The following is a 23,015-nucleotide window of genomic DNA, read 5'->3' on the forward strand; positions in this document are numbered from 1 at the left end:
ATGCTGTTATAGAGCCGTTTCTTTACTGATGGACATTTCAGTTTTCCGGTCATATGCGTATGGCCTTGTGTGCCAGTGCTTTATCACTGTAAGATACCTTCTGAAGCGTGGGATGGCTGGTTAGATTATGTGTAACTTTATTTATTTATTGGCTGCACCCCATGGCATGGAGGATCTTACTTCCCCCAAGTGGGGATTGAACCGTGACTCCTGCAGTGAAAGCTCGAATTCTTAACCACTGGAAGGACCACTGGGGAAGTCTCAGATTATGTGTAACTTTAATTATTAAAACTGTTACCACAATATTCTGCAAAAGACTATAGTAAGAGAGAACCTCTTAATTTCTCATTTTTGCCAGCACCGGATATTATTATCCCTGATTATTTTTACCAGTGAAATTAGTATAGTTTTTTTTTGCCTTTATTAGAAAGAAAACCCAGCAGTTTATTTTGGAAAAAATGTATTGAGTTGGCTTTATACTAGGAAACGCAAAGCTTAGTTCAATACTAGAAGATCCATCGACAGAGTTAATCATATCAGTGATCAAAAGTCAGAAATTCTATAACCATTTCAGTAGAGACAGAAAAGAATTTTAACAGAATATAGCATGCACTCATGACTGGATCTCCCAGCAAACCAGAAACAGAGAACAGCCTTTTACTGTTTAAATATTGAAATTTAATATTAATCTGGAAAACTTTTAATATTTAAGTTTTTGAATACTTACTCACATGGCTGAAACTTAAAATATTGAATGAAAAGGTTTATATGTTGAGAGCTCCCTTCCCCCATATGCCTAGTTCCTTCTGCCCCCTCCCCCAGTTACTGTTGGTTTCTTAGGTGTTCTTTTAGAGTCATTTTATACACATACAGGCGAATATGAATACATAGCCTCTCTTGTACTGTCAAGCAACTTGAATTTTTCATGAGTGTGTTTTTTTTTTCTTAAGGGCAAGCATTATTGCTCACTTCTGAAAGCTTTTTAGCTACCTTCATGTTTCTCTCTCTAAAAAAAGAAAAAAACTTGAACTCCTCAAACATGGACCATTTAGCTCTTCACTAGTTGTTTCTCCCACATTGCCCTCCCACAAACATTCACAAAATAAAAAGTACTAAAATTGCTGTCTTAAATATCACCAGTGTTTGGTCCCCTCTTGTTAAAACCAGTGGCTGTTCGGTCTTTGTCATGGAATCTTTTGCTGTTCTTACTCCTGATTATACCTGCATGGTGTTTGGAACTCCAGTATTTTGAGTTTCCTGTAGTATGGAGTTGGCCCAAAAGTTCGTTTGGTTTCCTATACAGTGGTTCTAATAGCTCTTAATTGTTTTTAACTTCATTGGAAACAGTTTTGTATGAGTCTGTTGTGACAGCTGTCCTATCAATGTGCATTTTTTAAAAAAAGACTTATCAACATTGGTGAGTTTTGTGTAGCCATTTTAATATTGAAGATGGAAGAAAATGCAATGCTTTTAGCATATTATAGTTTATTATTTCAAGAAAGGTAAAAAACTGAAATGCAAAAAAGATGTGCGGTGCATGGAGAAGGTGCTGTGCTTGATCCAATGTATCAAGAGTGGTTTGTAAAGTTTCTCATGCTGGAAATTTGTCACTGGACGATGCTCCACACTCCAGTACTGGTTGAAGTTGATAGTGACCAAATCAAGACATTGAGAAAAATCAATGCTATACCATGTGGGAGATAACCAATATACTCAAAATATCCATATCAAGCATTGAAAATCATTCCCACCACCTTGACTATGTTAATCATTTGATGTTTGGATTCTACACAAGTTAAGTGAAAAAAAACCTTGACCATATTTCTTCGTGCAGTTCTGTACTTAGACATAATGAAAATGTCCTGTTTTTAAAAGAAATTGTGGTGGGCGATGAAAAGTGGATGCTGAACAGTAATGTGGAATGGAAGAGATCATTGGGTAAGCAGAATGAACCACCACCAGCCACACCAAAGGCTGGTCTTCATCCAGAGAAGGTGATTTGTTTATGGCGGGATTGGAAAGGAGTCCTCTATTATGAGCTCCTTTCGGAAAACCAAGCAATTAATTCCAACAAGTGCTGCTCCCAGTTGTTGTTTTAGTCATTAAGTCATGTCTCTCTTGCAGCTTCGTGGATGGTTGCCCACCAGGGTCCTCTGTCCTGAACATGGGATTTTCCAGGCAAGAATACTGGAGCAGGTTGTCCTTTCCTTCAGGGAATCTTTCCAACCCAGTGATCGAACCTGCATCTTCTGCATTGGCAGGCAGATTTTTTATCTCTGAGCCACCAGGGAAGCCTAACTGCTCCCAGTTAGACTAACTGAAAGGAGCTTTTGACAAAAAGTGTGCAGAATTAGTCAACAGAAAACCCAGAATCTTCCATTTAGGGTAACACAAGACCACATGTTTCTTTGATAACCAGGTACAACTTGTCTGGAAAGTTCTGACTCATCAGCCATATTCACCAGACATTGCACCTTCAAGTTCCTTTTATTTTGGTCTTTACAAAATTCTCTTTATGAAAAAGTTTAACTTCCCTGGAAGACTGTAAAAGGCACCTGGAACAGTTCTTTGCTAAAAAAGAAGAAAAGTTTGGGAAGATGGGATTATGAAGTTGCCTTGAAAAATGGCAGAAAGTAGTGGAACAAAATAGTAAATACACTGGTCAGTAAAATTCTTGGTGAAATGAAAAATGTGTCTTTTACTTAAAAACTGAAGGAACTTTTTGACCAACCCAATACATTCTTTTTGAAGTGTTCTTACAAAAGGTGGAAGGAAATAAAAGAATTGTGTATGCACACAGTCTGAAGAAAAAAGTGAGATGTTGTCTCACTTAACTCATTTAAAGCAAACTCTGTTGCTTCTGAAAAGAGCGCTGGTGCTTGACTTTGAGAAGTATTAGGGTGTAGGGGCGGAGAAGGCAGTGGCACCCTACTCCAGTACTCTTGCCTGGAAAATCCCATGGACAGAGGAGCCTGGTAGGCTGCAGTCCATGGGGTCGCTAAGAGTCGGACACGACTGAGCAACTTCCCTTTCACTTACTCTTGCCTGGAAAATCCCATGGACAGAGGAGCCTGGTAGGCTGCAGTCCATGGGGTCGCTAAGAGTTGGACACGACTGAGCAACTTCCCTTTCACTTTTAACTTTCATGCATTGGAGAAGGAAATGGCAACCCACTCCAGTGTTCTTGCCTGGAGAATCCCAGGGACAGAGGAGCCTAGAGGGCTGCTGTCTATGGGGTCGCACAGAGTCAGACACGACTGAAGCAACTTAGCAGCAGCAGCAGCAGCAGCAGGGTGTAGGGGAAAGGGAAGACCATGGCTTTGAGAACCTACATTGGCATCCTGACCCCACTCCATACTAGCTGTATGACCTTGGACAAGTCCCTTAACCTTTCTGAGCTTCAGTTTCTTCAATCTATAGAAGGGAAATCTGTCCCTAACATTTAAAAAAGAGTGACAAATGGGAAAATATCCATAAAATGCCCAGCATAGTCACTGTGGCATTCCAATCACTCAGGTTTGTTCTCATTTCTAGGCCCAGAACTTGCGTTTTGAGATGCCCTGCTGCTAACTTTTAAGGGGAGAATGATTTTGCTGACTGCACTGTTCTCTTTGTGGAGTGCATATCAAATATGATGGACAATGTAGACCTATCAAATCCATCCACTCTTATTCCTTTTGATAAATAAGGTGAACAATAAACTCAAATATTTTGAATGAATTTCTGTTAGCATTTAAATTCTGGAAGTCAGTCTTTGGGCACAGGTGGTTGTGGGCGTGTGTGTGTGTGTGTGTGTGTTTTCCAGTTGGCTTTCTGAAGGAGATGTGGGAAAAGTAGGGTTAGTTGATTGTAATGACAGTTTTGAGGAGAACTTTTGTTTTTCTTATGCTTCTGGTGTAATATTTTCAAGAGGGAAAATGGTTCATCTTTTAAGTACTAAAGAGGTCATTTTTGGTCTGCAAAACACTTGCTAATGTCATCAAAAGGTCTTCAAAATGAAGTTTGAGAAGGATGAAAAAAATTCCAGGTAAATAGTAAAGGAGCATCCTATACAGTAATTACAGAACAAGGAGTTCTCTACAATTCACAGGCAAACACAAAGAGCAAATGCTAACGATTCCTGATGTTTCTGCATAAGTGACCCTAAATATCTTAAAAGCAGAATGAATACAGTCTTCGAGATATCACTGAGAACTGGTGAGAAGGGTTCCTAACTAGGCATTTGAGTGCTTACTCATATGTGTTAAGAAAGCATTCTTCATTGAAGAAGCCTGATAAAAAGGTGATGAAACTGATGCACATGGTAATTTATCCCCAGTTTCTTCTTGGTGCTGAGAGAGTTTAAGTCTGTAGAGCTAGTAAACAGCTTTGGTTGAGTAACACAACAGTGATGTAATTTATTTGCCTTTGTTTACTGAAATGCTTGTTTTTCTCTTATGCTGTAGTTATCTCAGGCCTTGACTTCTAGGATTATAGTGTGCAGGCTTGCTCACTTCCATTGCCTCCCTGACACAGAATGCTAGAGAGGGAATCGTGGTTACACCTGGCTTGATCAGCCACAAGACAGTGCTACTTTGAACAGAGTGAAAGGAACGACAGCAACAGTTACCACCCTCTTCTTCCAACTTCTGATTTTAGCCGTTGTAAACTTAGCTTTACTAAATTATCATCAGTTTTACATAATGTCACTCTTTGTTTTTCACCGTCTCCCTAAGCTTAAGTTTTGGGTAATCTCAGTGTGAGTGTACCTGTAGCACCCCTTCTAGTCTCTTACGTATTTGTCTGTGTTTTCTCATTTTATCTTCTGCTGCATCCCCACTGCCATATGCATTCCAGCCTTAATGAATTATTTTACAGTTTTCCAAGTGTCTAGTTCCTGTTCCTTGATCCATCTTTGCCTGGTATTGATAATGACCCCTCTGGAAATCTTCCTCAAGGGCAGAATTAGGTACTTTTCCTTTGTGTGTTGATTTTCTTTAGGTGTCTTGTGATCTTTGTTTGTCTGTTGATATTATGAATGAAGATTTAGGTTCTAGACACTAGAGTAATTAATGTAGGTAATGAGTATATTTCCTCCAATTTTGTGTAGATTTCATTACCCAGGAGCCCTGTACGTTGAACGGGCTGGAGGAGTGTTGATGGGGAGCCCTGTATGTATGAAGGGTGTTGACTGTCGGGCTTTACTTCAGTGTTTTTTTTTTTTTTTATGGTTATAGGCTGAATTTGAATGCGTTTGCTACCTGTGGCCGTGTAGCCATCTAGGAATGCAGACTGGATGGGAGTTGTTGAATGGTTGGGGCCTTTCTATTCCTTATGCAGTCTTTACTCCATGCTTGTTTGTGCTCAGCCAGCTCTAATCTTGGAGCCTCTCTGGAGCTGCACCAGAGGATGGCACATACAGCCATTTAAGACTTCTCTGTGTTTATTCTTAGATTGTAGCTTCCTTTGCTCTTGTTTATTCATCAGCTGTGAATAGATTTACTACCTTTTCTCCTATCATTTTGGTGAGTGAGAGCAGAAAAGAGGAGACAAACACATTTGCCCATTCATCTTGAAATCCTGAGCCGGGAGTTCTATTGCCAATGAACATTTCTGATTTTAAGAACTGAAACAAACTTGTATTAGTGCATTATGGATTGTTTCCCAAGTGTTGATAGAATAGTTTTGAATGTTTATAAGATATGAAGTTAGTATAATGCTAAAATACAAGTCCTCTTTTTATGAATAAGTTGTGTTCTAAAATAGGTATGAAAACAGAAGGAGACTCACAGACTTAGAACTTATGGTTGCCAGAGGGGAAGGGATGGTTAGACATTTGGGAAGGTCATGCACACATTGCTGTATTCAAAATAGATAATGAACAAGGACCTACTGTATAGCACATGGAACTCTGCTCAATGTTATGTGGCAGCCTGGATGGGAGGGGAGTTTGGGGGATAATGGATAAGTGTACATGTATGGCTGAGTCCCTTCACTGTTCACCTGAAACTACCACAACATTGTTCATTAGCTCTACCCCAATACAAAACTAAAAGTTTAAAGTTTGGGGAAAAAAGAAGTATAAAGCTTTTTAGAGCAAGGAAAGCTGAAAACATGCCAGATACTGGTCTGGAGAGGGTTGGATGGAGGGGTGGTTCCAGGCGTTGCCATTAGCTACTGAAACAAGATAACTCTGCTCATGAGATGTTGTTGACATTCTAGAATTGGAGGGAGTTGTTTGTTTGCCAACGTAAAATTTGCTAACTTTAAGTTATCTTCCTTACTATAATATTAAAGCTCTACTATTTGTTACTTACTAAGGAAAAGTACTGTTCAGTGGCTGTATACTTAGATTGAGGTTTAAAGTTGTGTTTTATATTAATGAATATGGTAAATGAATAATTTGCCATATCTTCCAATAATAATAAGAGTGAAAATGAGTCTATATGCAACATTACTGTTATTCATTCATTTTGGGAAAGTTAATTGCAACTGTGTGGTTCAGGGATTTAGTGCAAGAAGAAGAACAGTTGATGGAAGAAAAGAAAAAGAAAAAAGACGACAAGAAAAAGAAGGAAGCTGCTCAAAAGAAGGTAGTATATGTATAAACTAATTACTTATATTAAGCAAATATAGATTTAAAAAGAAATTACTCTTATTGGATTACTTAAAGCATTTGATTTAATGTTTTAACTTCAGTGGTGTTTCATTTTAATATTTAATGTCTTTACTATTTAATGCATAAATAGTAATGTGTGTATAATTTAATGCATAGTTATTTGATCTTTCCAATAATTTTTTTCAAAGGTAAGTCCTTTCATAGGTCTTTATTTTTCAATTAGGTGTTCCTAGGTTTTTGTGATAATTAATATCATTTTATAGTGAGAAGAGCATGGAATTTGTAGCTTTCTAGAGAGGAGTTGAAGTCTGGCTCTCCCACATAGCATACAGAAGGTTGTGGCCTTCAACTTTATTTAGCTTCTCTGGCCTTAGTTTCCTTATGTTTTGTAAAATGAGAGTTGAATTAAATAAGATAATGTAATACATACACATAATAGGAAATAATAATGGAAGTAGTAATAAATATAATAGGAAATAGTGTCAGTTTTCTTTCCCCTGTTTATTTAGTACTAGGCTCATTTTTTTTTAATTTGCAGGTTTTGTTAGGGTATATATGTATTTTTTTTACTTTAAAATTTATTTTTATTATAATATATTGGTTTTACATACAGTAAAATTGTCACTTCTTTGTGTACAGTCCTGTGTGTTGTGAAGCATGCTTAGAGTCATATCATCACCACTGTCATAATCAAGAAACATAAGTTTCATTACCTAAAAAAGAGAGTTTCTCATGGTATCCTTCTGTAATTAAAGGATATTTAAAAATAAGCCTAAGACATAATTAATTGCTGCAAAAAGTCTTTAGCCAGTACATTAATTAAAAACTATAATCAAAGCAACACAAATTGCAGAAAAATAAAAGACGGCTGTAAAGATTTTTACAAATTAATAGTGGAGGCTGATGACAGGTAGCTGAGCTGGGCACTCGTCTCCTACTATAACGTTTCAAGGACCTTAAAAACGTTCTTAAAGACCCAAGGAGATACTATTCCATTTTTGTATTCTAATGAAAAGTTATGACTTTAATTTTTAAATAAATATCTTTTTGTAGTAGCAACCAGATTTAGACTATAGTAACAGAATTACCTCCCCATTATTTAGTAGGGAAAAACTCAGGCACCAAACTATGGCAGGTAGGGAGCTACTGGACGCACAGAGAGAAGTGTTTAACTCAGCCTAAAATGGGGTAGAGAGACAGGGGAATTTTCTTAGAATAGAAATGAACCAAGTGAATGAGGAGCAGAATGGAAAAGGGTTCCAGCAGTAACTGAGAATTAAGTGTCCATAGCTTGTATGGGTTCAAGTATGGGTTTTGATTGAAAGGGGTGGTAGGAAAGGAGCCAAGTGTAGAAATGTCAGGGGACGAGACTGGAGAGGCTGTTCATAGCTGTTGGCACTTCTCTCATTTTGACCATTGGGTGACCAAAGACGTTTTAGTAGAGTGACATAAAATTTTCAATTTTAGAACTGTATTTAGAGCCTTGACCGAGTGTAGAATTGGGTTGGGTAGAAACCAGAGACTGTGATAATAGTGAAGGGACTATTAAAAGCATCCATAAAATTTGTTTAAAGGATATGAAGGAGGAGTAATTTAGATTGACCCTTAGGTTCTAGACTGAGTGGCTAAATACATCTTGAAAGTGAAAGTTAAGTCCTCAGTCGTGTCTGACTCTTTGTGACCCCATGGACTGTAGCCTACCACGCTCGTCCGTCCATGGGATTTTCCAGGCAAGAGTACTGGAGTGGGTTGCCATTTCCTTTTCCAGAGGATCTTCCCGACCCAGGGATCTACCTGCTTTCGCATATTGTAGGCAGACGCTTTACCGTCTGAGCCACCAGGGAATCTTAGGAGAAGTTTAACTAGGTTGGGGGATATACAGAAAGGGGAAAAGAAATATAATTCAGTTGTGGACTGCAGAGTTTGGGTTACGCTGAAGCCAGTAAACTGGAGAAGGACAGAGTACAGAGCACTGAGAATGAGTAAGTGATGAGATGAGTTGACTTAATAGGTGACCCTTATTATTAGCCTTTGGTTACCCAGGAATGAGGGGGAAAGATGCATTGGTAGTTGGTAGGTAAGGTTTGGGATGGTTCCTAGTATACAGAGTTTTGGCATTGGTGATGGCTTAGGCCTCTGGCTTGTTGGTATAGGACAGTTTTTGCAATTGATCAGTCTTTGCTCAGGATTTGTTATGAAACAAGTTGTATCTCTGTAAGTCTAAAGTTGGGAGGAAGGCTTATCATACTCTTGTTTGAAGGCCAATTACTTAATGAAAAGAGAGTCTTAAGAAACTTGAGATTTATTGAGAAAGATGCTAGGGTGCACTTTGTGTAGAATCATTAGTTTGTCAGGCATCTGAGTGATGGCATTAGGCCATATTGATCCCTGCTTCTAGAGTTCAATATTTAGCTGGTAAGTTTAGCATGTATGTGAAACGACAAGAGAAGAGGCATTATTGTATAATGAAACATGTTAATTTGGAATTGACTGTAATTACTGAGGAAATTCTAAGAAAGGGAGGAGTTACTCAAATGATTTCTTTAAATATTGTTTTTGTTTTTTTTTTTTTTTAATTAAGGAATAGTTGACATACAGCGTTTTAGTGTATGCTAAGTCACTTCAGTCATGTTTGACTCTTACGACACCATGGACTGTAGCCCACCAAATTCTCCTGTCTGTGGAATTCTCCAGGCATGAATGCTGGAGTAGGTTGCCCTCTCCTCCTCCAGGAGACCTTTCTGAGCCAGGGTGGAGCCCGAGTCTCTTATGTCCCCTGCAGTGGCAGGTGGGCTCTCTACCACTAGCGCCGCTTGGTAACTGTTTCGGTAGTTCGTGTATACAGCGTAAGGATTCAGTGTTTGTGTCTGTTGTGCAGTGATCACCATAAGAAGTCTAGCTAATCATATTTTTTTTTTTGTAAGGAGAACTTTTAAGATTTTAAATACTATATTTTTAAAATACGTAATGTGAGTATAATTTTAAAAAGTTGTCACATATTTAAGTAATGACTCTAGTCGTTGAAGTTTACCTTTCCATTCTTCATCACCAAATCTGAATCACCAAGTCAGTGTCTTTAATGCACGAATGATGATTTTTGTGACATTTGGCCTCTCACAAAATCTGAAGCGACAGTTCTTCATACCGCTCCATCTCTGCCTCACAGTACGGTTCATCTCTCACCCCAGCTGTGTCCCAATGAAACCACCATCAGAGGCTTAGAGATGTGAAGAAGGCTTTTTTCCCTTTCATCAGATCTTCAGCTTTGATAGGGTATTGCTATGTATTCTGTATACACAGTAGTATCTAGGGATTGAACATAATATAAAGAATATTTAATACTGCTAATAACTGTTAAGCTTAGTAGACTAAACTGGCCCTGTAAATAGGACTGTTCTCTGAATTCCACATAACTGGCTTACAACTGAATTTGAATACAACCCATTGGTGAAATGAGGACAGCTGGTGTTTCTGTAGGCTGTTACCAAATAGCTCTTTAAAAACAAAACAAAAGGGAAAATCTCCCAAGTTGGCACACTTACAGCCCATATGAAAGCTCGTGAGTCACAGGAACTCGACGTTTCCTTAAGCTTGTCTTTGGCTGTAGTAGGAGCCGGCAGGTGTATCCAGGTAGATGACAGACATCTCCATAAGTCAGAGAGACGAGCCTATTTGTGTAAGTGTTGAAAACACGAATTCACTATGGTAAAAACAGACTGTTTTACGTAATCTGTGTACACTTTTTAAAAGACTACGTATTTTTGTTTCTGAAAAAAGATTTCAGATACTGTCTGTTTTAATTCAGTGAGTTTATGTGTTAAAATGAGTTAGGTGTCACCATCAGCGTGATGGAGCAGGAATAGAACTGAAATCTTCTGTTTCCCCCAGCTGGTGCTTTTCCAAAACTCGGTGCTGTGGCTTTATCCTTTTGGTACAGAACATTATCTTGTACTTTTATTTTTTACCAACCAAAGGTGAACTTTAAAGCTGGAAATAATATGATAGTTTTTATAAGGTATTTAATAAATCTTTATGCCATGAATACAGAAAACAGATTTAACAGTTCCTAATTGCCACTGTGGCAATTCAAATTTAAAAGAAATTCAAATTCAGACCTCAAGTTAGTTTCTATTTTAGATGAAAAACTAGATAACATAATTGCTTACATAAACAATCAGACAAAGCTCACTATACTATTTATACTATGATAGTTTTTCTAATTTTGTCTATTAAGTATCAATTTAAATATTTTAAATTCCTCTATAAAATTTGTTTACACAAAATTGCATGGTTTTTATATTTCAGTCCTAGTACATCTCTAATTAATAACAGAAATCAATGACCAGATATTTTTTTTTTTTAATTTCACATCAAAGAATTATGGCTATTTGCTTATCTTCTGATTCTAGGCTCAGAAAATAATTTGCTATAGCACAGGAATGTAGTTTCTGTACTTAAGAAAAGGGCAACAATAGTAGCAGTAGGTTGCTAGTATGAATTTCTCTCCTTTCTGGTTTTAGAAGAAATTTCTAGCAGGAATCTTGAGGGAAATGTGAGAAGGAAAAAGGAGGATGAGAAACAGGTTAATTATAGAGGGATAATTTAGTACCAACTTTACTTTAAACATGTAATTATAGTTCCTAGAAAGCATATAATGGTTGAGGGTTGGAGGAGAGAAGCACCAAGACAAATTGGAATGTTTTGGTTGAGAATGTGTAAAAGTCAGTATTCATGAGTATTTTTGTTACTGTGTTAAAAGCTTGAAGGGATTTTTATAAAAGGCTTTGTGGATTTAATGTACTCATTTTGAGTTTAAATGAGACGTAAAGTGTAGAAAACTTCCAATTTCATTCCTCCTCTTTGGAAATTTTAGTATATACTAGTCATGTCTCCCAAAGGTCATTTTGTTCTGAGACTGGGAATCTTACCTGGCACTGTTAAGACATTTTAGGTGATTTGAAAGAGAGGGGAAAAAAGCAAGACCTGGGAGCTGGGAGTGAGTTTGAGTCAGATCCCTTCCAAGTGTGAGAGCATGGAGCCAGAGCATGGGCGAGTAGGGCCGACGGTAGCCACACTTGGTCCTGTTTATTGAATGTTTTCTGTATGCTTGGTGCTGCCCCACGTGCTCGCTCGCTCTCTTCCCCCCCCCCAAGCTCTTTATATGAGTTCAATCCTTTTAGCCTAACAACAAGTCTGAGGTAGGTGTTTTTGTTCCTGTCTTATAGATGAGGAAACCAAGCTTTAGAGAAGGTAACTAATTTTGACCATGATTACACTGTTCATGGTGAAGCCAGGAGTGACAATGAGGCAGCTGGGCTTCAGACCCTGAGTTCTTAACCACTGAGGCGCATGTAAGGGTCGAGGAGCTGGGGCAAGTGGTGCAGAGCCTGACAGAAACAAAGCAGCCGGCAAGGACCTGGCATGTCTGCCACTTGTCTTCCCTGATAAACTGAGACAGTGGTGCTAATTGCTTGTGGGATCGCAGCTCAGGTTTTTTTTGTTTGTTTTTTAAGAAAACAATATTCAAAATAGAAATACTTTTGCTTCTCAGTTTGCTGAATCGTTTAGTTCTGTTGTACAAGATCCACAATGATACTTCATGTTTGAATAGTATTATTTATCCAGAAAAGATTTATATTTTATTTGAGCCTCATGAGAGCCCTGGAAAGGTAAGCAGTACAGTTTTGATTTTTTTTTTCCTCCTCACCCATTTGAGGGATTAGGAAACTGAGACCTAGACAGTTTAAATGACAAGGTCATTTCAAAATAAAAACAAATTATTGAAGTTAATTTTAATATATATTATGTAACCCAATATATCCAAAATATTGCTGTTTTAACTTGTAATCAGTATAAAATATTATCAACAGGATAATTTACCTTTTTAAAAAATGCTCACACTAACTCTCTCAGTGGTTAGTAACCACATGGGGATAGTCGCCTCATTTTGAGCACTACAGACAAATACTCTTAAAATCGCTGACCCCCACTTGGAAAATTCTCTTTTTAATAGGTTGTGTAATATACAGGGTCCCTGAACCAACTCAGCACAAAAACCTGTTTGAATCATTCCATTTGCTTCTCATCAGGAGCTCTTGGGTTCTGGTAACTAACATTCTTTTCACTGTATTAGTTGGTGTTTGATGGGCAGACTCCTTTGAGTGTCTCCTTGGTGCTGTTGTCCTTGAATGAGGTTAACCACTGTTTTCAAGCAATGTGGAGGATTTTTTCCCCAAAGGAGCTGGCATAGTAGATGCCCTTTACATTGTAAGGCCTGGAAGAGCAATATTGTATGTCTTGAGATGTAGTAATATGGTCATGGTTTCTATGTACTGTAGCCTCGTTTCCTTTGGAAATAAACGGTGGAAGAAACCAGGAGAGTTAAACAAAAAGACAGAAATCCCCACAGAACAGCACACTATGTCTATTTTCAATGCAGAATAATTTCTGTGTTGATTTTTTTGTTTCAGAAAATTATGTTATCTTATTGTTTGGCATGATATTTATAATACTTCAAAGTATTCAGGTATTGAGTTCTATTTTTCTACTGCCAGATTTTAAAAACAATTTCTCCCAGAAATAAATTAAGTGTTCAAGCTAATTGGTCTTTTGCCATTGTCCTTCCATCAATTTTTTTTTTCTTTTAAATTTTAAATCCATATAAAGTAAAGATGGGCCTCCATTATTTTACTTGTTGCTAGTGCTCTAAACTTGGTAAAGCATTTAAGTGCTTGGATTTAATCTCTGCCTTTCTGAGCAAAGGTTCATGTTTGGTATGGCTTCAGTATTATAGTAATTGCCATACAGTGTTTTACCATGTAGTTCCATAATGATATAATTTTTAAAATGGTGTTTTTGGCAACAATTTACTATGATTAAGCAAAATGATTTATCCTGTCCCGTGACAGTTTAATAAAAAGGCTTATCTTCATTTAGAAACAATTCCTGATTATTCAGTAACTAATTATTCAGTTTTCCCTCACCTCCCTGCCTATCTGCCTATCCTTGTATCTTTTTTTTTTTTTTTTTTTTTTAAGGATTCCCATGCAATTGGGCATAATCAAAAAGTTGATTTTCGCTTGTGGCCTTTGTAATCAATTCTTATCAAGGCCCTTGAAGTTTGAGCCAGGCACCTTCAGGCAGTCCTGCTGTGCTCAAGCCCCTCTCCCTGTTGTATCAGACACAGTGCAAGTAATGGCAGGCATGGGAAGCAGGGCCCATAGCAGTTTAGCTTCAGAACACAGTCATTTGAATTGAATTGTCAGATGTATCAGAAGAGACAAATATGTTTCATAATTTTTCCCACCCCAAAATACCTAAATGTTAGCTATGTTTAACTGCAGCAGCCTGACTTCCAGAAGTTAAATTTGTTACTAGTTTGGCCAAAGAAGTTATATGCAGCTTTCTTCCAGAAAACATGATTTATCTTTTATCATTTGAAATAAGAAAATTTGAAGCCTTTTAAACATATGCAGAAGGTAAAGGAGACAGTTATATAAAAATAATTTTAAAACTAAATGATGAGAGAAGTGCAGTTCCATTTTTTATTATATACTGTCATACAATGGTGTCTTCTCCACTTTGTGCCTAAAACATTTCAAGAATTTTTTTAAATTAATAAACATTGTGTCAGGGACAATGGGGCACATCTATGGGAAAAGCATGCTTTCTTTGCATATCTTTTCCTATGCCGTTCATCTAAATGATGGATTCTTTATTTAATAAAAGTGTATATGTCTTATGTAATAGTAATGTATGAACATTTTATCATAACAGTCCATTTCTTTCAGTTTCATATTTACATTGTTTTTTGTTTGTTTGTTTTTATTTTAGGCCACTGAACAAAAAATCAAAGGTACGTTGTTTAAAGCTATTTTTTATTATTTTTTTCATGAAAGCAAGGTTGTTGATATGCATTTTTATTCCTCTCCAGGATGGGAGAGAGAAGAGCGTGAAAGGAACAAAGGGGTGGGGGCAGACTTCTGCAGTGACATCACCTTGGAGTCACCTTTGGGGAATTTATGGTTTATTGTAGTATATATTACCACTTTAAAAATACCCTGTCTCAAGACCTACCTTACAACTATCTCTTTAATCACCACTTCCTAACATACTCCCTTGATTTGAGTGTTTGAACACACGTACCTTTCCTTTAGTCTTCCGTCTAAAAGTCGTCTTGTCTGGAGCTGCCTCTAGGACTTTATTCCTTGTTCTCTGTATACTGTTGTCTCCCGCTCCTTCCTGTAGGCAGACAGTGACATCCATTCTGTGTTATCACTGAGAATATTCGATTGCTAGCCTTATGGTCAAATTGAACAGCCCCTAGTACATGCCAAGCAAAAGACTTAAGGGTGGTGAGGAAACAGGAACCTGACTCCTCTCAGATCCTGAATCAGAATTTCTTCACCCTCCCAGAAATTAGTGAAAGGTGTATGGCTGTCTGATGCTGAACTTATCGGCCTAGAGATTGTAAATTTTTACTTAAGCTATACCAAAAGTATAATCTCTGCATTTGACTGATAACTGCAGTCAGAGGTAAGGTGTTGGTTAAGGTCACATTTTTAGATGCAGTTGTTTGAGAGGGAACAGGAGCAGTTAAGGAAGACCTTTTTTGAGGTTGTGAGTCTTAAAAGATGAGACAGCCAGTCAAGGAAAATAATGAAATGGCAGAGGGATCAGTGTGATTGAAGACTCAGAGACAAGAAATAATGTGATGTTAATATGTACTAGTGGTATTCCAAGAGCATTAAGTACCCAGTAATAAGTGGGCAAGGTTAAAGGATTTTTCTGAAGGAGGTTGGTAGGGGCCAAAGAGGGCCTTATATGCTAAATGTACTAAAGGAGCCCCTGGAGGAAGAGCTTAAGAAGAGCGTGACATCATCATTTGTTTTTTCATTCTTGTAAATCTGTCAGTCACTTACATGGAAAGTTTGGTTGAAATATGGGCAGGGATTTGAAAGATGGTGCCGACAGAAGACACTGGGCAGAAGAGGCAGGTGAGCAAGAAGAGGGAATATTCGGAGAATGAGTGTAGGAATGTTAAAGGGAGACGGCAGAATATAGGCACGGAGGTGGGGGGAACCGAAAGACTTGGTGCTGATTTTTGCATGTAAAGGTCATGATCATAAGCTATGCTTTAGGAATATTTCTTTGTCAGTTGTGTCTAGTGTCACCAAAGAGGGAAGAGAAGGAATAGAGAGAGTAATGGGGATTTGAACTGAGGTCTTGACAGTAGAGGTAGGGGATGGATGACAGAGGTGTGAGATGTGATTGGTAGCGTTGGTAACTGGTGAGAGCAGAAGAGAACCCGAAGGTGATATTGTGGTCTTGAACCTGATGTCTAAGAAAGTTACAGGGATGTGGAATGATGTAGGGAGTAGCATTGCCAAACTAATTAATTAACATGGGGAATTCCCTGACGGTCCAGTGGATAGGACTGTATGCTTCCACTGCAGGGGCCATGGGTTCCATCCATCCTTGGTCAAGGAACCAAGATCTCACAAGCCTCACAGTGTGGCCACAAGAAAAAAAATTTTTTTTTTAGTAGGACCATGACCAAATTAGTTTTCTTAAAATTCCACTTTTCTCACACCATTCCCTTCGATAGGAATGTTGAGTTGTGTTTGTTACTTTGCTTCAAAACCAAACTCCTGATTGACTTATAAGGCCCTCTTTAATCCGACCTCCCACAATCTAACCAGCTTGTTTCCCATCACTCCTTCATATGTTTCAGATCCTTCTTATCTTTTTATGTTCATTCCTGTTTGTGTTTCTTTTTGATCCCATTTCTCAGCCAGAGATGCCTTTCAGCTTTTCTAAACCTCTCAGAACTTATTTTCTGATGGATCCCTCCAACTGCCATTGATCCTTCCCTTTCTGATTTCTTAAGATGTTGTGACATGTATTAAACTTGGGGCACAAAGTTATATTCTAACCTTAGATTTTTGACGGGTCCATGGATATTTTTGTTTCTTTAAGCATGATCTTTGAGTGCCTGCTATTTATATCCTTTCCAAACAGAAGTCATTTCTTTTACATCCATACATGAAACATGAACATATTTGAATCTTTTAAAAAAAATTTTTTTCCACAATTCTGAGAATGTTAGGCTGAGTGTATGAAGGTCACTTCAAAGTACTTTGTTGTTTTTGCCAGCTGTTTTACTCACTTGATCCTTCTTTGGATGGCAGCTCCTTTCATACTTGGTCACACTTACTGTGATTCATGAAAGTGTATGTTTTCGTGATGTGTATAATATCTGTATGGTGTTTATGGTTTGGGGTTTGCAGTGATTAGATTACAAATCAAAGTCTTGTAATATGGGTTTGGCTCACGCAGTTGGTTTTTGCTAAGCTTAATTTTGGAATAATTTACGATTTACTGAAAAGTTGAAAAATAGTACAGAGAGTTCCCATATAGACCTCACCCAGTTCCCCATTATTAGCATCTTACATTTCTTTGGTACTTTTGTCAAAACCAAGAAACTGACATACGTTGATTGGTATTACTGAACTCCAGACTATATTTCGATTTTACCATTTCTTCTATTAACTTTTGTGTTCTACAACCCAGTGCAAAATAATTTGTTTAGCTGCCATTTCTCCCTGATCGCCTGTGGTCTCCACACAGGTGTTTTTATTGATATCCTTTAAATTTTTAATTGATTGCCAACATTTAAGAATTCACCTTAATTCAAGATTATAGCTTATACTATCAGCATCATTTTTGTCTTTTTGTATTATAGAGTCTGTATAAAGCCCAGGTTTAGTTACAAGTGGCTTTTAAGTACTTGAAATGTGGCTAATGCTGCTGAGGAACTGAATTTAAAATTTTATTGGCCCACATAGCTCTAGAGCCTCCTCCTTCCTTGTTTTAGAGTCAAGATTTTAGTGCTCAGACTGAGCGTAACTAATTAGGCCCGGCACTTCTTTAGAAGTCTGCCTTAATGAGCTATTTCTTTTTCTAAGGCTACTGCCATTCCCAATTAAGTAACACCTACCAGTGTTGCTGTCATTCAGTGGTGAAACTGTATAAAAGCTGGATTTTTGTAAGGTGTCACGAATTCAGTTCTTGACCAGCTTTGTTATATGAAAACAATATGATGTTTATTTCTTGGTGCAGTGAACTCATGGTTCATCTCATAGAAGTGTGAACCCTTATGAGTGACATAATGAAATTTTTGAAAATTTTATTCTTGTGACTTGAACTTTGAAAAACTGTGAGGAGCATAAGTATTGGCATGTTTGAATATTTGAAGTTCCTTTTTAAAGAATGTATTTGAGTATCTCTTTGAAACAGCAGGGAAATGAAGGGCTGAAAAAAATTACAGTGAGATATAGGAATGGATGAATATCTTGTGGCCCTATACACTGTACAGGCAAGGAAGAAGTGATTGGGAACTCTCTGGAGAATAAAGGTCATTAAAAAAAACTTTCCAGCTCTGACACTGGCTTGTTTTGGAAGCATATGAAGGATTGTACATTCCTTACCAAAAAATAAGCACTGTTCATTTTTGTCAGCTGATAGTTATTTTTCTGTCTCTCTGTATATTATCATGCCAGGGCTTTCTTCATGTGGTTTCATAAGCAAGCTAATAGAGAATGGTAATCCCTAGTGCTCCTAAAGGAGATAAGGGGAGCTTTCACATGGAAGCAGGAACAGAGAAAATTTGGTACAGATTTTTTGTTTTCTGATGATCACACAGGGAAGCATAGTTTATTACTTCTGTTCTCTTTCTGGATTAATTTAAAACTCAGGAGAATTAAATCAACATTTAAAACATTTTTGTTTCTGCCACAATTAGAAACCATTATTTGTATTCAGTTCTAGTCTTTTCTGTTTTTCTGTCAAACACAATTTCATTACTTAAATCCATTGATCTAGGGTGTGATCGAAATGTTGAGCTGTTAAATCAGCTGTATGTCACCTCATATTGGAGACATCAGGCTAGTTAACTCTGAGCACTTAATGTGCAGCATGCACTGTGCTTTACATTTACTTCATTTTACCAAGGTGAGATTCTAAACATTTAGTCACTAATAGTGAACGGGCACCCGTGATTCAAAACACTGTACTGCAGCAGGCCGAAAAAAGCTTGATGTGCGAAGAGTAAAACCAGCTCTCAGCTGTTGAACTTTGGGAAATACGTGGGACCCAGGGAAGGGACCAGAGCAGCAGGCTGGGAACTTCATGCACTGGATGTTTAAAAACTAATATGGGAAGAGGGCTTCCTCGGTGTGCACTAGTGCGGTGTAAGCCTGCATTTAATAATTTCAGCAGCCTTAGGAGAGTGGATCGCATTATCACTATTTACAGATAAAATGAAGACTAGGGAAGTTTAAGTAACTTGCCTGTTGGTTATGCAGCTGATTAATGTCTGAGTAAGGATTGAACTACTAACCTACTGGTGTCTATGGCTTTGTTTTCTTTGAAAACATCCCTGTGGTTGGTTACATGGAAGACAAAACAGGAGAGCTACACCATTGCCCATGCTTTAATAATACGCAACAAATGAACTAAAGCAATGCGTCTTTTAAAAATATTACAGAAAGGTCTTTTAATAGTATATGAAAGTATATGTATATACATATTCCCATATGTATATGGTATTTCCCATTTGAGCATAAAGAAAGAAAAACTGTATTACCAGCATAATTTTTTTGATTAGAAAGGTTTTGACAGCTTTGTGATGTGTGAGGTAGTTGGCGTTTCAAGGATTTTTAACATTTGTGAAATACTTATTGTGGGCCCACCCTGTTCCACGCACTGCTGTGGTCACTGCTGTGCATGAATAGAACAAACTCCCGAGCCCCTGCTCCTGCTGGGCTGCCATCCTCATCCTTGTTTTACTTTAAGTTCAGTTCACTCGCTCAGTCATGTCTGTCTCTTTGCGACCCCATGTTTTACTCTAGTAAAAGTAAATGTGTTTACCTGTGATCTCAGCTTAGCACTCCATTTTCCCCCTGAAATCCTAAGTTTCTTAATCGCAAAGCTTCCTATGATGATGAAATTCAGGAGCTTTGGTGGCTTGATGAAAGGTCACTGTACTGCATAGATTTTCAGAGGAGAAAACTGAGGCCCAAAGAGTTTGTGACTTGAAGCACGTTGCCTGACCTTGTTCACATGATGGCACACGTAGAAAATGCCGTTTGTGGAGCTGTTGTAAACAGAAGAGGCTGCGCTCAGCTGAAGATGACAGTCCCAGAGAGTCTGAGCACCCAGACTCCGAAGTGCTGCCCCCGCAGCGTCCGTGTAGCCTGTTTCTGCCCCACAGGTTGGGAAGGTCTGCTTTCAGAATCGGGGCTCAGTTTGGTGTTTTTCTCCACAGTGTGCATAGTACAGATATGACTTTTGTACCTCAGGAAGGCATTAGGTAATATTTGGAAGACCAAGTTCTAATTCCAGATGTGCCATGATAGTACTTTGGCTTTATGAGAAATTTTGAAGGCAAATGGGTGCTGACCTCTTAGAGGAAGCAGAGGTTCTTACTGATTAAGAATTTACCAATGGTGAATGTGTTTCTATGAAAATGTGCTTGAGCGGTGTAACAGATAAGGTTTTTTAGCTGTGTGCTAACAGGAGATGGGGAAAATGGCCTTTAACTTCGTGGGAGCCAATAAAAACAATTATTTTGGGGTATATGAGTCACAATTTTTCCTTTTCTCCTATTAAGAAAGAAAAATGATTTATATAGATTTATACATGTAAATCTAAATTTATATACTCAAGAGGTTATAAAAAATGCTAAGAACCTCCCCCCCAACACACTGGTTTTTTTTTGTTTTGGTTTTTTTTTTAAGGAAAGAACCATTTTATTTCTAGTAAATGTAGATGTGTTTGCTTATAAATAATAATAAATTATTAAAATAAGTAGAAATGGTTTTGCGTATTCGGATGTCTGATGAGACTGGATCAGGACAAAGGAGATGAAATGAATATGAGAAAAGTGGAGATTAATGTAGTTAATGACGTCAACTATTGTTAGAAATGAGATTCAGAGACTGTTGAGCCTATAGTTGGTGGCTTGTGGGAGCATCCTGGGTTTGTATCCTGAGCCCTGAGATATTATGCCTGGGCAACAATTAGGTCTTCAGTTTCAAAGAAAATGAATTAGGAATCTTGTTTAAATTTTGGAGTAGAAATTGGGATGGATTAGCAAGAGTAGCCTAATCAGTTTATACTAACTTTATAAGGGAAAACTCCAGACTAGGAAAAAACACATTATATATGATAATTTCACTATATATGGTGGTTCAGTGGTAAAGAATCCACTTGCCAGTGCAGGAGACACAGGTTCGATCCCTGGGTAGGGAAAATTCCCTGGAGGAGGAAACGGCAACCCACTCCAGTATTCTTACCTGGGAAATCCCATCAGAGGAGCCTTGCTGGCTACAGTCCGTGGGGTTGCAAAGAGTTGGACATGACTTAGCGACAGAGCACCTGTAATAAGAATAGTAGCTGAGCTTCTGGATGCATACTAAGCTCTCTCTCAGTGCAGTAGCCTTAGTGAAAGTGCACCTGATAAAGTGATACTTAAAGGCAGCATTTTGCCGGAAGCAAATAAGGTAATCTAATGAGGTAATCCTGGAGTTTTTGCATAAACCAAGCATAGTGGTTAAAAGTCCAGTCTTCTGAGTCAGATAAACTTTGATTTGAATCCTGCCTTTGTAGTTCTTATCTCTGCGACCTTGAGCAAGTACTGTAACCTCTAAACTTGGGTTTGACTCTGTTAAAAGGAGATTATCTAGGCTACTTAATGTGGGAATGAAATGATACATAGAACATAAATCACAGGACCTGGAGGGTAGTTAATGCTGAGTATGTAATAGATAACTTATTAATATAAACACTGGTTAGAAATTTTTGATCTGTAGCTTTTAAGATGAAAATGTATACTGCAAGGAACATTGATATGGAGGTCAGATTTGGTTTTAAATTTTAGCTCCACCATTTTACTAGATGTTTAATCATGGGCAGCCTTCTTCTGAGCCTTAGTTGCCTTACTGGTAAAATTGAGGTAATAATTCAAATGCGTAGACTCATGTGAGGATAAATGGATATTAAATTGCATGGTATCCAGCTGATACATGGTAAATTTTAGCTTCACAGCTATGGTTTTGTAGTATCTTAGCAACCTTTGAGTCCCTTGAAACATCATGCTAGTAGTTTCCCCAGTCGTTTCAGAGTTCCTCCTCACCCAGACGATGACTTGCTTTTTCCTCTCATTAAAGTAGAACCCAGCCCAACATGGGTGAATCACAGTAGTGTTTCTGCAATAGTGCAAGGAATATGAGGGTGGGATATATGATCTTTATAAGTTTGTCAGGCTAAAATTGGTATTTTATTGCTTTGATTTGAATAGAAATCAATTTTGTTTATTGGTAAAATGGAGTGTTATATGTTGTTATTTGTACTTTTTTGCTCTTAAAAATGATCCATTCTTCTCTACCCATTTACTTTTTGAGCTAAGAGGTTTTGTTTTCTATTTACATGAGCTCTCTGTATAATAAGCTCATTAACATTCCATTTGATGTGTTTGATGAAAAAAATTCTAAAATTATGGACTGTATCATATGTTTTAGGTTGTTCTGCGGATGAGATTCCAGGGAGAAATACCATTGTATAGTATTAACTGCTTAATTTTTCTGAACTTCATTTTTATATATATGGGAGTGGTTTTTCTAATTTAAAAAAATTATTTCTTCATCCAGTATTTCTTAAATAGTTTGTATCTTCAATGATTATGACAGTTCCTCTGTTATACAAATTTTGTGAACTTTTTGTTTTGTTTTTGTTTTTTTTCAGTATGTTTGGGACTTCTGTTGTTCTTGTTACTGACTTCTAATTAAATTTTTAGGTGTTACCCTTTTTTTCCCCTTTGGAGTCACAAACGGAAGTCAAAAGTTCTGTAAATGTTGCTACAGTATGTAGTAGAATGATTTTCCAAATTTACTCAGACATGAGAACCATGTGATACCTTTTTTAAAATACAGGTTCTGATTTAGTGAATCTGTGAGGCTTGAAGCACCTGGTTTTTGTTTGGTTTGGTGTGTGTGTTTTTTGTTTTTAAACACGTTTCCCCATTCCCCATAGCACTTTTAGTTAAATTTGGGGGTCACTTCTAGAATTGTTAGTTATATGAAGAAGAGACTTGAGGGCAGTAAATCTTTTTTTAATTTTTATTTGTATTGGAGTATAGTTGATTTACAATGTTGTGTTAGTTTTAGATGTACAGCAAAGTGAATCAGTTGCACATATACATGTATTTATATCCGTTCTTTTTCAGATTCTTTTCTCGTTTAGGTTATTACCGAAAATTGAGTAGAGTTCCCTTTGTAAAAAATTACAGTAGGCAGTTTTTTTTCTTTTTTAAGCATGAGCCTCTGCCTGAAAAATAAATCTTTCATCTTCCCACTTC

The 23,015-nt window shown here is 37.5% G+C and overlaps 1 protein-coding gene and 1 long non-coding RNA gene across 6 annotated transcripts in view; one reads left to right on the forward strand and one right to left on the reverse strand.

The window, feature by feature from the left end:
• Positions 1 to 23,015, forward strand: part of TNRC6A (trinucleotide repeat containing adaptor 6A) — a 97,422-nt gene that overhangs the window by 18,933 nt on the left and 55,474 nt on the right. For 4 of the 5 annotated variants that reach the window (XM_055561404.1, XM_055561408.1, XM_055561405.1 and 1 more), the window contains 2 exons: positions 6,485 to 6,572; positions 14,432 to 14,453. The exons of the other annotated variant lie outside the window; for it this stretch is intronic. In XM_055561404.1, the coding sequence (XP_055417379.1) occupies positions 6,485 to 6,572; positions 14,432 to 14,453 (110 nt within the window). The remainder of the gene's footprint in view (positions 1 to 6,484; positions 6,573 to 14,431; positions 14,454 to 23,015) is intronic. 5 annotated transcript variants of the gene reach the window in all.
• Positions 9,636 to 21,263, reverse strand: LOC129637335 (uncharacterized). Its single transcript, XR_008707435.1, has 4 exons — positions 20,956 to 21,263; positions 14,744 to 14,839; positions 10,141 to 10,266; positions 9,636 to 9,904 (listed from the first exon to the last, which is right to left on the reverse strand). It is a non-coding gene; the product is annotated as an uncharacterized LOC129637335 (long non-coding RNA).

Source organism: Bubalus kerabau, chromosome 23, assembly GCF_029407905.1.
Source record: "Bubalus kerabau isolate K-KA32 ecotype Philippines breed swamp buffalo chromosome 23, PCC_UOA_SB_1v2, whole genome shotgun sequence".
Taxonomy (NCBI): Eukaryota; Metazoa; Chordata; class Mammalia; order Artiodactyla; family Bovidae; genus Bubalus; species Bubalus kerabau.